Raw genomic sequence first — 14,782 nt, 5'->3', positions numbered from 1 at the left:
CATTTGCTAATCTCAGTCAGCAGCTGATCAAATTTAAGGGAGACATACTGAGATGATCAATAAACATAACATCTGACACAAACAAATCCAGAATGAGAAAGACCAACCCCTAAAAATAGAAACTGATCCCAGTCACTGTTACCCTAAACTGCCATGAGTTTAGTAACTCATAATGCAGTTATTATTTTATAGGGATTAGATAAACTGTGAAGAGAACTGTCATCTACATTTCTAAATGACACTAACCTATATTTTAATAATGGTGGGAATGTCTGCTATATTCACCGACACTGAATCTCAGTCGTGTCTCAGATGGACAGCTGTCTTTGGAACAATCAGCCGTACCAGGCCACGGGAGTGGAAACACAGAGGTTAATCCTGACACCTGCTGCACTATGAGATCTCCCAGTCACCACTGGGCCACTGTCTATTGTGCAAATATAGGGCTATCCGGTGATGCTCCTCAGAAACCACAGGCACTTTTTTTGTCTAACACCAAGGTTAATTCATACTTTTTAGTTTTCTTCCCGAACATGGACAAGAAAAAGTCAGAGCTTTACGCTCACACGGTCAACTTTAAGAGCATCACTTCATATTTACATTGTTGCCAGGGTAATATTTATGACAACAAGCACAACCTCAAATATTTACTCCAAAATGTACCGGTAGCCTATATCCTACATTATTTCCCTGCTGTATCCATGCAATATCAGAATGCAATACAAAACAATTCACAAATAGAACACAGTGCCATACACAACGGTAAAATCAGGTCGTCCCTTTTAAGCAATTATGACCAAAGTCGTTTACCAAGTGAACAAAAAAAAGCTACAAAAGATGATGTTTCGGATTGCGGCTGCAACTTGTTGGAGGAAGTCCGTTTATGTTTAATCAGTAAATTACATAGAAAGCAACATTGATTGCATGGATAAATGCTAGGCGTAAATGAATTGTTTAAAAAAACACTAACGTAGCCTACCTTTTTCTGGCTTGTAAGGATGCCTTCCTGTTGGCCGAATTGTGTTGAGGGCTAGGGAACTAAAAGTTTTAGGCTACAACATTTTTACCGTGATAAAGATCGAGATTGTTTTCCAGATTTAAATAACCGCACGGTAGTTTGATGGTTGATCTCTTGTTGTGCTCGCCGGACCGTAGGATGCCCACAACTCCGAACACTTTTGTCAGACAGTGTGCAAGTAAGCTTGATATCAAACCGCTTTGTGTGTGTTCGTCTCAGCTGCATCATCTTGTAGCGGATTTTGAAAAGCTCTCGATAGAGGAAGGGGCGGTACGAGTGAAAGCATGTCCTACACACCCTACGGGCCCCCGCCTTGTCCATCCCTCTATCAATCCAAGTTTGAGTAGAGATATGAGGTAAAACGTTGGCTGTAGTGTTACATAATTGAACAACCTGTGGCATGAAATTGAGTATCCTCAGTAACTGACTGAATACTAAATATTTAATTTAGTATTTATAAATCTGTATCCGTTATCGTTTAAATCCTTTTGCAATAGTACATAATTTCTTCAGGAAATCTGTCCATCCGTGATTAGTGCATTGGTTGAGCAACATTAGGCTATACATATTACCAAGAGCAGTTAACCTTTAACAAAGGCTAATGTGTTAAATAATCAATAGCTAGAATAGCCTACTTTACTAGCCTAGTAGGCCTACGGCCAATGAAGAATAGCAGGCTAGCCTTTGTCATAATCTCGTTCCCAGACTAGACTATCCCGTTTTACACAGTAACCTTTCACCCCACTTCCCTGTTTTGCACGCGTTCTCACTTCTTGAAGTAACACTTGTTGACTAGACGTAGCCTACTAGCTTTCATGACCGCTGTCAAAATGAGAAATAGACGACCGAATACTGCGGATAGCAATGCAGACAGCACACCCGAGTTAAAAGAGTCTAAACAGAGTCAGCGCATAACAGCAAAAGGGCGACAGACAGGTTGTCGGTAAGTGTCCTCTAGTAACACAGTTGTGTCTTTTGCGTTAAATACTCTTTGTACATGACTGTAGATATTGTTATTATAATGTTTTTAAGATCTCTATTGGTATTGAGAACCAAGAGGATAGCGTTGTTGCTGTGTACCGTCTACATCTCAGTGCCTGTCGTTGTCTACCTGTTTCCATGGATACTCGGTCATGTAATATATCTCCACCTGTGTAAGTTTAACTAGCCTACATTTCAGCCTTGTGGTAGGACATCACTGTTGAAGCGGTGTATCAATTGTAGTTATCAATAGAATAACACTAAATGTACAATACTCTGTCCAATATTGCACAATAAACCAATAGCTGATTCACTCATAAACCTGTTTGTGGAATTTCAGTAAGGTTTCCATTCTTTGCGGACCTCGCTATCCCTTCAGAATTCCTGAACTACACCACTAACTTCCACCTCTCACCAGAGGAGGGAGTCTCCGTGGGTGTGTGGTGAGTTTCCTGGGACAGTCTCATGATCTTCCCAGAATCGATTCCATCTCACCAGTGTTTGTTTGTGTTATAATGAGTATGTTTGTGTGTGTGTCTCTTAGGCATACTCTCCCTGTCAGCCAATGGGAGCAGGCCGAGGGGAGAGGACCAGAGTGGCACAGGGGAACCCTGGGAGATGGCCGCCCAGTCATTATCTATCTCCACGGCAACGCTGGGACCAGGTGGGACCAGGGTAGAGAAAACGGGATAGAGTCATTCAATTATTTCTCTAGGAACAGACCCATGTGATATGACCTGTCTTTGTAGGGGTTTGGAGCCTAAAAAGGTTGCAAATTGCAAATAACAGTGTAGACTATGCAAATGTAAATGCCAAAATATAGGTTAAACAGTTTATTGGAAAACAGTCTATCATCCACACAGTGACAATCCTAGGTCTGTCCTCCAATTCTGGATGAGTACATGCTAGTTCTGTGATGTCTGAACAACAATACATTTGTGTCAAGTTTAATTCAAACTTATAAATGAAAATATTCTCCAAAGGGCACTCAGTCACAGAGTCAACCTGGTGAAGGTAAGCTGTTTTATTGGGCATTACATTAACTTTATTTTGCAGAATTAATTGACACTAACTGACTGCTTGTGTGACACAGATCCTGAGTGCAGCTGGATATCATGTCCTGTCGCTAGACTACAGAGGTGACGATCATTCTGTGTGTAGTAGGGTTGTCACAACACAGTCTGTCCCCCCTAACACAATACTTTAATTCTTAAATTATATTTTAGTCATGCAAATTCACACTTGAAATGCTTAGATGTATCGCAAGTTTAAACGTCTAACTATAGGCTGATGGTTGTGATTTAATTTCCCTTGAAATTCATACACTGAAGCGTAAATACATTATTGTCATTCATATATAAATCAAACAAGGCAGACCTTTAGGCTGAGTGGGGTAATGTAAACTCTGTGACCTAGTGAATCTGATTTAGGCTTGGTCGAGAATCGGGCTGTTTGTCAAGCGTCTCTTCTGCTTCATCTCTAGGGTATGGAGACTCTTCTGGGGAGCCCAGTGAGGCTGGCCTGACCACTGACGCCCTCTACCTGTACCGCTGGGTGAAGCAGCGGAGCAGAAGCCTGGTTTTCCTGTGGGGCCACTCCCTTGGCACTGGGTGAGTCCCAGCATGCACTGCGTCAATCTTGCTTGATGTCATGGCATTACAACAGAGTTGACGATGGGGGGAACAGGAATGTGTCTATGTTTATTTGATGTTTTTCATGTTATGTGGGACGTGTCTAAGTGCACAATTTTACAAAATAAAATTCCTTAAGGATGAAGGGACAATGGTTATCATATCCAAATCCAATTTGTATTTTTATAGCCGTTTTGTCACAGAGGGGTTCACATAAACCCATGAAACGATACCTTAACCAACCGGAACCCTGAACTTATATATACAGTTGTAAAAGAAAAAAAACAAATCTAAACTCAATTCTGAACTAATTTATTTGATGCATTAGATACATTCAGTTGAGTGATCTGGGGTTTTGGATAATCAATGGTGTCTGCCCTGTGTTTGCAGGGTGACAACCAATGTTGCTCTGAGGGAACAGCAGCAAGGTAAGATCTTGGAGGTTTCTAACCCTGCTTGGTCATGAGCTCTGTGGAACTGCAGTCTGTGATGCCCTCTAGTGTTAAACCTCAATGAGCCGTGATGATTCTGACTGCCTTAGCATTTGCAAATGGGACACTTGAAATAACCAAAACAGTCAACATGTCAATGTATTGCTAATGTGCATTAGCAAAAAGCCATGAAAAACCAAACATTTAAATGTGAAGTACCGGTATGTTCGTTTCATGCTGACTGTGCTCTGTGTTGTGTCCTGGTGTGTCTGGTTATCAGGGTCACATGTCGATGCTGTGGTTCTGGAGGCTCCTTATACAAACATGGGAAAGGCTGCAGAATGCCACCCCATCAGTATGGTGCGTATGTGTGACTGTCTGTCTGTCTGTGGTCCCAGGGTGTGTCCTCATGTCTGTCTGTGTCCGTCTGTGGCCTCAGAGCCCATAGTACGAGAGATTTGAGGCTTAGCAAGGCAATTTCAGGTTTAAGCGTAGGTTTTCTTTGTCACGACGGTGGTTCACTTTTTACCGGGAGTATATCACCATGGTTACTTATGCGGCACACCTAACATGCTCGAGAGCATGTTATGTTCAAGATAACAGATCAACACATTGGAAAGCCCACCTTAATGGACAGTCATCTTTAGGAAAATGGAATCGCCGTTCCTAGAAGATCCTGGGACCTCGGTGCATGAATAGAGTCTCTTAGGAAGGCAAGAGTTTTTAAAGAACTACAAACCCTTTGGCTTTCCCTGATGAGTATCTTTGCATCAACATAATCCTAATACAGAGACTGACTAAAGCCTTGTTCATTTTTTGTTGTTGTCCATGCCCACCTTTTGCAGCATTGTCCTACTGTCTTTAATTTTTTATTTTTGATGGCCCTACCTCATTGTTTCAATTGAAACTAGGTACAAAATAAACATTTTTCTGATTTGTAAAGTAAAGCAAGATTTGAGTATTTAATATTGAAATATTATTTGTTTCCGTTTTGTGCCCCCCCCCCCCCCCCAGTAAAATGTGTCTAGAACCGCCACTTTTGATAAGCGTATTAATTTATATATTCACACAGCCAATAAATGTTTCCATCTTTCCTGCCATAGGCAGCAGAAACTGTGTTACTTTAGTCTGGATAATATTTTTAACACCGCCCCTTTTATGTGAAACCATTCATAGCTAGATTGGGAAAACCTGGGTTAAGTTAATAATGACTGTTGTGGCACCGCTTGTGCGCAATTGCAGTTGTTAGGCTTAGTGTAGCCAGCTAACTAAAATATATCTCAGTTATGTTGAAATTGCTTCGTAGTATAGGCCTTGGGTTGTGTACAAAGTTGCTGTGTTGTTGCACTATAAACATGTCCTAATTTCCCCTCTTTTGTAAAATGTTGTCTTGCAATGTGTCTGTTTGAAATGTAGCAATGTTATGCCAACACAGGCATGACAGTTGCATTGTTTGTGGGCTGTTGTTTCAGTGATGTTCTCAATAGTTTTTATGTTACAGTGACTTTTTACTTGGTTTTCTTTTTTTTTTATAACTTAGACACAGCTCTAATGTGATCCCTGTTTCTCCCCCTCCCTCCATCCTTCACCTCTCCCAGATGTACATGTTTATTCCCGGGTTCAAGAGCTTACTCTGGAAGATCTTAGAAATGAACAACATTGTGTTTCCTAATGACAAAAAGTAAGTATGGTGACAAAACAATGATCATCATTCCAATGTAACAACATAAAAGCATGATGTTAATACACAGCAACTTAACACTATTACCTAAAGTGGGGTATGTATTTGATGGCTCGTTTTGTGTGCAGTCTGGAGACTTTGGCCAGCCCTGTTCTGATCCTACACTCAGAGGACGACAATGTTATTCCACATCACATGGGACAGGAGGTATGTCAGTGTCTTCTCCAGCATGGGTCTTTGTGATTCAGTCCACGGATTAACATTCAACATACCGTCATCGGGCCATGATAGAGAAGTTTTTGTTATTCACCCCTAGCTGTACAACATCGCACTCCAGGCTGAGAGGGCTAGAAACGCTGGCGGCCATGTTGAGATGGTAACCCTCCCTGCATCCTTGGGTTACTCCCATAACCACATCTACATGGACCCCAGTCTGACCACTGTGGTTGGGTGAGTCACCCAGCTTCATGTATACAGATACACGTCAAAGTTAACTTCATTTCATCCCGCTCAGATGCAGGTGGTACCTTAAGATTAATCTGGAAAAGGTATCTAATCAATGACGTCTCCTGGGTTCAGGCTCAGAGTTACTTGGGGTATCGGTATGAAGGATAAAGGATTGTGTTTCTTTGTCACTGCAGGGGATTTCTTCAGAGAGTAAAGCAGAAGTAAGCTCTTATAGAACTTTCTGTTAAACACTTGAGCTTGTTGACCATCCCCTCTACATCGCCTGCATCTTTCCTGTGTCGGTGTGCAACCTTTGGGATAAATGACCCATGTTAAATAAACATCTATTAAAACGACTGACACACTGCAGTTTATTAAAGTGAAAAAAACTACTTGAAGAATCATTTGATAATCTCTAATACAATTGTTTCCCTCCCCCATTCTTATTAATAAAAGGTTGAATGGCCTTGATGGCATGCACGCACACACACACACAGCTACAACAGAACACCATTTCAAAAAGATTTAGACAAAGCTATTACGATATCTGCAGAGGCTATGTAACAGACAAGTCGTTTTCCTAATCAGTAGACACACACAAACACACACACACTTTGACTAGCTACGGTTAATCCTATCCAGCGTGTTGACCTACAGAGCCATTGTTATCTGACATGAAACCCTCATGCTTTCAGCTTCATATTTTCCTCGCAGCCTTGGCCGTCTCAACAATGGCCTCGCGGGGCTCATTAGGGGGCGGGATCTTGAGGTCTGTGGGCTCCACCCCCCATATGTCCGTGGCGTAGTCTGTGATGGTCCGGTCGCTGGAGAACTTCCCCGTGGCAGCGATGTTCTTGATCACCATCTTGGTCCACTCCTTCGGGTTCTGGTAAATAGTGGTTCACAGGTGCATGAGATCTAGCTCTTATTTGTGTACAATATTCATGCTCCAACCGTCTTTCTGCTGAGGTATGAGAGTAGGTATTGATTATGTGTCTACCTGGTACAGTTTGCTGACTTTCGCCTGGGCCTTCAAATAGTCCTCAAAGTCAGCAAACACTTTGAATCTAAAAGAGAGAGAAAAAAAAAAACAGAAAGACACTCAAGACCCAAGACACCGAGACATTCCGAAGCAGTTGCTATGGCAGCAGACTCACCGGTCATGGTTGAAAAGCATGTCGGTGATGTCCTTGAAGAGATCTGGATTCTTAGGACTAAAGAAGCCCGTCTTGATCTGGTCAATGACTAGCTTCAGCTCTGGAATCTTCTTATAATACCTCATGGCATCGTAGCTTAAAAAAAAGAGGAAATCCATGTCCGTTATAAAAACGGGCGTTCAGGAAATCCAGCTGCTGGTCGAGACACGAAAGAGAAACAAAAACGACAGCCGTCCTACCCGTCCTTGTCCATCTCTGCCACATCCTCCACCCTCATGCCAAAGATGAAGAGGTTCTCCTCGCCAGCCTCCTCTGCCATCTCCACGTTGGCGCCGTCCATGGTGCCGATGGTCAGGGCGCCGTTCAGCATGAACTTCATGTTGCCCGTGCCGGAGGCTTCCGTGCCCGCTGTGGAGATCTGCTCAGAGAGGTCTGTGGCAGGGATCACTGCAGAGGGCAGAGGTGTGAAGATATCAGAGCCAGGCTCACTGACGGAACACAGAGACAGACAGGAGGGAGGGATGGGGAGTAGAGACCGGCAGAGACAAACACAGAAAGAGAGGCTTGGCCATACCTTTCTCAGCCAGGGACACCCTATAGTTCTCCAGATAGATGACCTTCAGCTTGCTCCCCACCACTGGGTCGTTGTTCACCACCTCCCCCACTGAGGTAATGAGCTTGATGATCATCTTAGCCATGTGGTACCCCGGAGCTGCCTGCAGACACACACCAGAGGGTGGACAGAGAGGCGATGAGAAGAAGGAAAAAGAAAGGGGAGATGGAAAACGGAATGTAGGAGAAAGGGGAGATGAAAAAAAAAAAAAGATGTAGGAAGTACATGTGAATCCTGAATCTTACCTTTCCACCAATAATCACAGTCCGGGGAACGAAAGGTGCCATAGGATTCTTTTTGATCTCTTCATGGGGAAAAAAACAAGAAGAAAACAAACTTGTCATTAGCAGCAAACTTTGCGCGAGGCTGGTGGGGCTGCGGAGGGCAGAGGGGACGTACGGTTGTACATGGTGACGATGTGGAGGCAGTTGAGGATCTGGCGCTTGTACTCGTGGATCCTCTTCACGTGCACGTCAAAAATGGAGGATGGGTTGATTTTCACCTTGTACTCCATCTCCAGGTACTGGGCGAACTTCAGCTTGTTGTCCTGGGGACATGAGATGCGTGGAGCGTTTGATGAATCGGTCGATTTGTTTTCCGGTGGATCGTTAAACATTCAATATATTGTTTAATGGTGAACAATTACATTCATTATTTGACAGAGGAAAGCTGTGAAATCACAGATTGGGCTGGCACATGGTGTTGGTTATTGGTTTCATGAGCTAAAATTATTAACATTTAATGTATATATAATAAACTTGTGTGTTTACCTGTTTCACTTTGGAAACATCCCGGATGAAGGCATCATCATCCACCAAGTCATTGAGCTTCTGAAGCTGGCTGAGGTCCTTCACGTACTCCTCTCCAATGACCTGGAGAAGCAGTTCAACATCTCGTAAACATCTTCACAGTACAAACTATGGACTTCCCTCAGACAGACCCGTCCGCCAATCACACCTCAGCAATGAGCTCAGCCAATCCAGGGTTACAGAGCAGCAGCCAGCGTCGCGGAGTGATGCCATTGGTCTTGTTCTGGAACTTGTCTGGTTCTATTTCACTGAAGTCACGGAATCTATAACAACAAATAAAACAAAAACATAATTTATGTATAAAAAAAAACATGATTAATCACATTTCTAAAAAGCTTCTAGAGAGGACCAACTCGTGGAGGCGAGGCCAAACTGTGACATCACAAAAGCAGCGGCCACATCGTCCAGTCTTACACGTCGGTCTTGATGATTTTGGAGTGTATCTCGGCAACTCCGTTGACGGCATGGGAGCCCACGATGCACAGGTGGGCCATGTTGACCCTCTTGCCGCCATCCTCCTCGATCAGGGACATCCTGCGGAGACGGTCCATGTCTCCTGGAAAGAGTGCTGCGATGTTCTGCAAACACGACAGGAAATGACAATCTTAACACAAGGAGAAGACCTGTTTTATCAGCCATCAGAAGAACGGTGCTGTTTTTATGTCCATACATACCAGTTGTTTTGTAATTCCTAATTATTTTCATTCTACCCATTTTAGTTTAATCGCAACGTGAAAATCCTGTGTTCTCCACACACAGACACACACGACATCTTAGTACCTACCTCCAGGTGGATCTGGTTGATCTGGTAGATGATCTCCAGGTGTCTGGGCAGGAGCTTCTCCAGCAGCTTCACCGGCCAGCGCTCCAGTGCCTCGGGCAGCACCGTGTGGTTGGTGTAGGCGAACGTACGCTTGGTGATGTCCCATGCCTGCGGCAGGAACACCTCGCTTAGTCACGGCGGGCTCTTATGAGGGTGGTTGAGTGGTTATCGATATCACACACAATGACTTGCTAGCCTATCTGGTGTTGTAGCACCTCTGCCCTCTGTATTTATGGAGCCCTTTTTACAAGCAATGTGATTTGATTTGACTTAAATGGTAAGGCAGGCTAGGTAGGATTACTGTTAATCTCGGCGGGTGATATGATATCAAATTGGCAGACACCATAGTCTGATAAAACTATATTTGTTTGACCAGTTTATTTATAGCCCTAAAACATAGTGGCATAGTATAGTATTGGCTCTCCAATCTTGTGGATGCAGTGTCTGAACCCTGCGTGGAACGATGCCGTGTGCGCGTTTTCCTCACCGTGTCCCAGCTGAGCTTCTCCATGTCCACAAAGATCCTCATGAGCTCTGGGATGGCCATGGCAGGGTGGGTGTCGTTCAGCTGGATGGCCACCTGAGAAGAACCAGACACCTCAGAGGAGAAGGGCGGCTCGGGCTCATCCGAGTCCCACTGTTTTGTGCCTCGTGAATCAAAGCCACTTACATGTACATGGCACGTTTAGCAGGCGCCTTTTCCCAAAGCGACGTACTGTGTACTCGTGCATTTACAAACACACACTTCTGATCTTGGATTTTCTGCTGTATGGTCTAGCATCATTTTAACGGTCTAGGAACGGTTACAGTTACAAAGGTCGTCCCAGAACCCTACCTTTTCTGGGAAGCCTTGGAAGGAGACAGGACTGGCAGAGCCTTTCTTGGAGGTCTTGAAGCGTCGTATGATGTCCTGGAGAGTGGCCGCCACCACAAAGTACTCCTGCTTCAGACGCAGCTCTTTCCCCTCAAAGAACTGCAACGCAGGGAAGCAGAGAGGCCCGGGGCCCAGCACGGTTAGAGACACGCCAGCGCGGGGGAGACCACTCGACGCCATTGTGTCAGATTTGCACCGTACGTTATCGTTGGGATAGAGCACTCTGGAAATGTTCTCCGCCAGATTCCTGTCGAGGACAGCCTGGATGTAATCGCCGACGTTGACTGTGAATTTAGAAAGAACGATCACAACTTCAACATTCCCAATGAAAAACAAAAAAACAAAAACAAAAAAGAAACTAAATCCTCTCCCAGATGAATCGTAATATCAGACAATCAGATCCCAACATGATATAAAAGAGTAGAGAACGTCTGAAAAGGCTTGTGGCCAACTCCTGCGTGGCATGGTCTCTTACAGTCTTTCAGGTTGAAGTCATTGGGGGCACGAGCAGACCACAACCTCATGGTGTTAACCGTGTTGTTCATGTAGCCAGGGATGGGAGTGTCATAGGGCATGGCCAGCACCACCTGTCCCAGAACACACAGTGTGGATTAGGACAAATCGGCCTCAACGGGTCAAAGTCAATATCATTACGCCATTTCTGTTGGGTCGTTCACCTGAGTGTCCACCCATCTGGATCCATCCGTCGTCTTCTCCACCTGTCCGTAGAAGTGCACAGGCAGCATGTACTCAGGACGAGCCTTCTCCCAGGGGTTTCCATGACGCAGCCAATCATCCGCCTCCTCCACCTGAGAACCAGGAAATGGATTGACGGGGTTAACCTGAGAAACTCTTCTCTTCTAAGGGATTAAGAGGACAAGAGATCCTGCCCATACACAGCTCAACCATAATGTAGGGTTAACAGTTCATGAGTAATTGTTAACCCTAACTCAAGATGAAGCGCTACCTAGTCTTCTGATCTGTATATGAGATTAAGTAGTCATAATGACCATGACGACATTCTTCTTGTACAAGTACACTGATCATGACTGCTGGGAAAAACTCAGGAAAGGAGGCCAATAGCAGATGACATGATTTCTCCTCGACAGTAAATGAGTGATTACCTACCCAGTTCTGTGTTCAAAAGTGCATGTTTACACTGTAAGGTTTGCAGAGAAAATAATTTTTTGCCATTTGTTTTTCTTCTGAAGGGCAATCTCCTGTTTGTTCTTGTCAGCTACATGAAACGACAGGCTTTCTCAACGCCCCCTTCTGCTTCGGGCCAACCGCTATCACAAGCACGGTTTCACCAAAGGAAGCAAGCCAGGGGCGTGCCACAAAACTCTGCTCTCGTTAATGATTGGCCAACAAGGAGGAGGGACATTCACATCTTAATCATTTATCAGACGCTTTTATCCACAGCGACGTTCTAGTCATCAAGGACCAGAAGTGAACGATATTTCAGAGGTTACAGCCAAGAATGTCTATTTTTCTACCAACCAGTGCGGCGATAACATCCCCAGAACTACACCGTAACATAATTCCGACGTTCTGACTATCGGGTTGCTCTCCGCACTGCACAGTCTGATCAAACTGACCTTTAGAGTGTCAGGCTGAAGTATTTGTATGGCAGCACTTAGCTAAACGCAAGTGTCCAATGTGCAAAGTCAATGTGTTCTAACCACTGTAATACTGTTAGAACTGTGCACACTAGCCCTTGACTTGTCTGCAGCGGTGGCCATACGTGTTTTCCATGCGTTGCATTGCGTTGGGTAAAGGCATCTGCAGGATGAACACGTGTTATGGTAACATGGCCTCACCTGCCAGCCCTCTTTTATCTTCTGGTTGAAGATGCCATACTCGTAGCGAATCCCGTAGCCATAGGCTGCCAGACCCAGGGTCGCCATGGAGTCCAGGAAACAGGCTGTGGGCGAAAACATGTTAGGGAACAGCCTCATCCGGTAATACTCAGACACCCTTAAGAAATCTGGTAGATGAAATACATATTGTTGACTGCTTGTGGGTCTGTAAATGTTTGAGGACTGCACTAATGCAGATCGTAAATAGATAACCAAGTGTTGTGGCTGAAGCTAAAACATGTAATTATATTAGGCTCATTTACAGTATATGATCCATTTTGACCACACCCCTGATGATGCATACACTTCCTGTTTCTGAGCGAAGGCCAGTCTGTAGTTCCAGACCTCCTGTCTAAAACACCATCAGCAGAGCAATGCAGGGTCTAGTGCAGGCCCACAACCAGAGTCAGAGTTAAACCATGTCCAACCACAGCTGGAATTATAAGCGAAAATATTTAGATACTAAATCTAAATATCGAAAAAGAATCACAGTGTGTATGTTAGCGAGGTCTGACCCTTGGGTGAGTCCTAAGCTCCAGCCCTGGAGAGTTACCTGCCAGCCTGCCCAGGCCCCCGTTCCCCAGCCCTGCATCCTCCTCCATCTCCTCCAGGTCCTCCATATCCAGGCCAAGCTGTCACAAGGGAAAGACAAGGAACAGGTTTTCATTCTTGCATCACATGTAATGTAACGCTACAACACAAACTTCTGCTTCCTCAACCCATTCTTTACATTTCAAGTCACAGATGCAGATCCCTAGACTGGAAATGGGCTCGCTATGGCAGGAGTTTAGCCAACAGGGGAATTCTGCCACAGCAGAATTTAACTCCCCAGGAACATCTATACAAGTATGTGTCAAGTTCAGTTATAGTGTATTGTATCTATGTAATCGACACATTTCTGTGAGGCTCTGTACAAACTGTGGACACGTTATTTCCTTGGGAAAGCACAATAAAGAATCATCTATGGATCTATATCTATTGCAAGACTATTCATCCTCTAGAATGTAGTTGTACATCAGTCAATTCACAATGATACAGCAGTTTCTTGCAGTGAGATTGCTACTCTATGTGGGTGCAGGGCTCCGTGTTTGACGTGACTTGATAGATCCTGGCAGGTTTGTGAGAACATGGGCGTGTTCCCTTCTCTCCGCGTTCCCTCACCTGGTAGATAGCCTCGTCACAGGCGTTCTGCAGGCCCAAGTTGATCATTGTGTTCTGCAGAGTTCTGCCCATGTAGAACTCCAGAGACAGGTAATAAACCCGCTGGAAGGACCATTTCCGAAGAAAATATAAACAACATTTCACACACATTAAAACACTGTGAATGACGCACATATTTGGAAATCACACGAGTATAACCTTCACAACGTTGTGCAAAGGGAAGTGGTCCTGACACTTTTGTTATAGTAAACTATTTAGCCTAGTAAAGCCTACATACATTTAGCAAAAAATGCATTGTAGGTAGCCTAACTTGATATGAGAGCACTTTTTACATTAATTCTCTACAGATTTTCAGTTGATAGTCAGATAAAACTTTACCTTGGGGTTAGTTTCATAGTAAAACTGTTGAGTTCGGATCCATCGGCCAACCAGGTGGTCTCGAACAGTATGCGCCAATGCAAAGTAGTAATCGCGTGGAGTCGCGACATTCCTATCCTTCACAAGGGTAAAGTGTAGGTGTCGATTAAAACCCTTCTTCAGTTCAGCAACATTTTCTACCCCAACAATACCTCTGATACTAATTTGTTTGCGCTTTTCCTGGTCTGTGATAGGGGCAGCCATTCTGGAAAAGTTTAACTCCGTCTCTCTTTCACTCCACTCACTGACTGGAATAACAATGAGGTTCTTTAAATACGTTGTTTCTCGGATGCCAACCCCCTCCTATCTAACACCGCATTCTGATCGTTTTCATGGACATCTGCGGGGTGGGCGTGGGATGACATGCTCGTCAATTTTGTGCCACATGCCTATAGGCTATTGTGCAGGAGTTTTGAAACATCTGTGCTCTGATTGGTAGTAAGCAACCACCACAAGCCCAAACATTTTAGCTATCATCAATTATTTGAGGAAAGGGCGGGACTATCGTGGTCTATCGCCGACGGATAGCAGCCTACGGCCACTGCCATGTTTAAAATATTCGGGGGTCGAATGCCCTAGACAGGCAGGTCGCATCAGGTCAACTAAATTTGGCTTGGGGCCATTTTTTTCTTTCATAGATCTATACTTAGAAACGCTTGCCCAGAACACAATTAACTCAAGTAAGAAGTGGGTTCATTAAAGCATGTTGATTGTGTGATTAGTAGGAGTAACCTATTTTGAAGGATTATTAAATGTACTTTACATTTGAAAGCACAAAGACTAGCCTACTGGGTCCATGTCAGGCCACGGCATTTAAATGGGTTTAATTATAGTGGTGCTTCGCTATGAAGGGTGGCAACGTAATGAGTCAATCATGATC

At 44.3% G+C, this 14,782-nt stretch overlaps 2 protein-coding genes across 4 annotated transcripts; one reads left to right on the top strand and one right to left on the bottom strand.

Moving 5' to 3' along the window:
• Positions 1–755: 755 nt before the first annotated feature.
• Positions 756–6,545, top strand: LOC146299436 (lysophosphatidylserine lipase ABHD12-like). 3 transcript variants are annotated; one of them, XM_084684612.1, is made up of 14 exons: positions 1,229–1,374; positions 1,815–1,961; positions 2,051–2,172; positions 2,340–2,442; positions 2,544–2,663; positions 2,983–3,013; positions 3,093–3,138; positions 3,483–3,609; positions 4,021–4,058; positions 4,342–4,421; positions 5,660–5,742; positions 5,871–5,949; positions 6,059–6,192; positions 6,384–6,545. In XM_084684612.1, exons 1-14 carry the CDS (start codon positions 1,370–1,372, stop codon positions 6,412–6,414), a joined length of 1,146 nt encoding a protein of 381 aa, XP_084540738.1. In that variant the 5' UTR covers positions 1,229–1,369; the 3' UTR covers positions 6,415–6,545. The 3 variants fall into 3 exon arrangements, with proteins under 3 accessions (XP_084540740.1, XP_084540738.1, XP_084540739.1); XM_084684613.1 differs by having other exon boundaries at positions 1,230–1,374; positions 1,798–1,961; XM_084684614.1 differs by lacking the exons at positions 1,229–1,374; positions 1,815–1,961; positions 2,051–2,172 and adding an exon at positions 756–1,196.
• Position 6,546: 1 nt separating this feature from the next.
• pygl (phosphorylase, glycogen, liver) lies at positions 6,547–14,223 on the bottom strand. The gene is made up of 20 exons (XM_084684611.1): positions 13,864–14,223; positions 13,486–13,587; positions 12,878–12,956; positions 12,286–12,389; positions 11,143–11,274; positions 10,941–11,052; positions 10,667–10,749; positions 10,427–10,564; positions 10,079–10,171; positions 9,553–9,699; positions 9,183–9,346; positions 8,917–9,031; positions 8,730–8,831; positions 8,359–8,506; positions 8,205–8,263; positions 7,921–8,062; positions 7,586–7,793; positions 7,347–7,481; positions 7,190–7,256; positions 6,547–7,075 (listed from the first exon to the last, which is right to left on the bottom strand). The coding sequence occupies exons 1-20, from the start codon at positions 14,104–14,106 to the stop codon at positions 6,887–6,889; spliced, it is 2,562 nt and encodes an 853-aa protein (XP_084540737.1). The 5' UTR covers positions 14,107–14,223; the 3' UTR covers positions 6,547–6,886.
• Between the last annotated feature and the right edge of the window lie 559 nt (positions 14,224–14,782).

This window comes from Hypomesus nipponensis, chromosome 3 (assembly GCF_054491055.1).
Source record: "Hypomesus nipponensis isolate SF chromosome 3, ASM5449105v1, whole genome shotgun sequence".
Classification (NCBI taxonomy): Eukaryota; Metazoa; Chordata; class Actinopteri; order Osmeriformes; family Osmeridae; genus Hypomesus; species Hypomesus nipponensis.
Note: the sequence above shows the minus strand (reverse complement) of the source record. Positions and strands in the feature narration are given on the sequence as shown.

Bases quoted from the DNA above. Each gene is read 5' to 3' on its own strand.
- pygl (XM_084684611.1), bottom strand. From the start codon at position 14,106: ATGGCTGCCCCTATCACAGACCAGGAAAAGCGCAAACAAATTAGTATC. The intron at 9,347-9,552 runs GTAGGTACTAAG...TCGTGTTTGCAG, and splicing joins TCAACCAGATCCACCTGGAG to AACATCGCAGCACTCTTTCC. The intron at 7,257-7,346 runs GTGAGTCTGCTG...TCTCTCTTTTAG, and splicing joins ATGCTTTTCAACCATGACCG to ATTCAAAGTGTTTGCTGACT.
- LOC146299436 (XM_084684612.1), top strand. The intron at 3,610-4,020 runs GTGAGTCCCAGC...CTGTGTTTGCAG, and splicing joins GGCCACTCCCTTGGCACTGG to GGTGACAACCAATGTTGCTC. The intron at 4,059-4,341 runs GTAAGATCTTGG...TCTGGTTATCAG, and splicing joins TCTGAGGGAACAGCAGCAAG to GGTCACATGTCGATGCTGTG.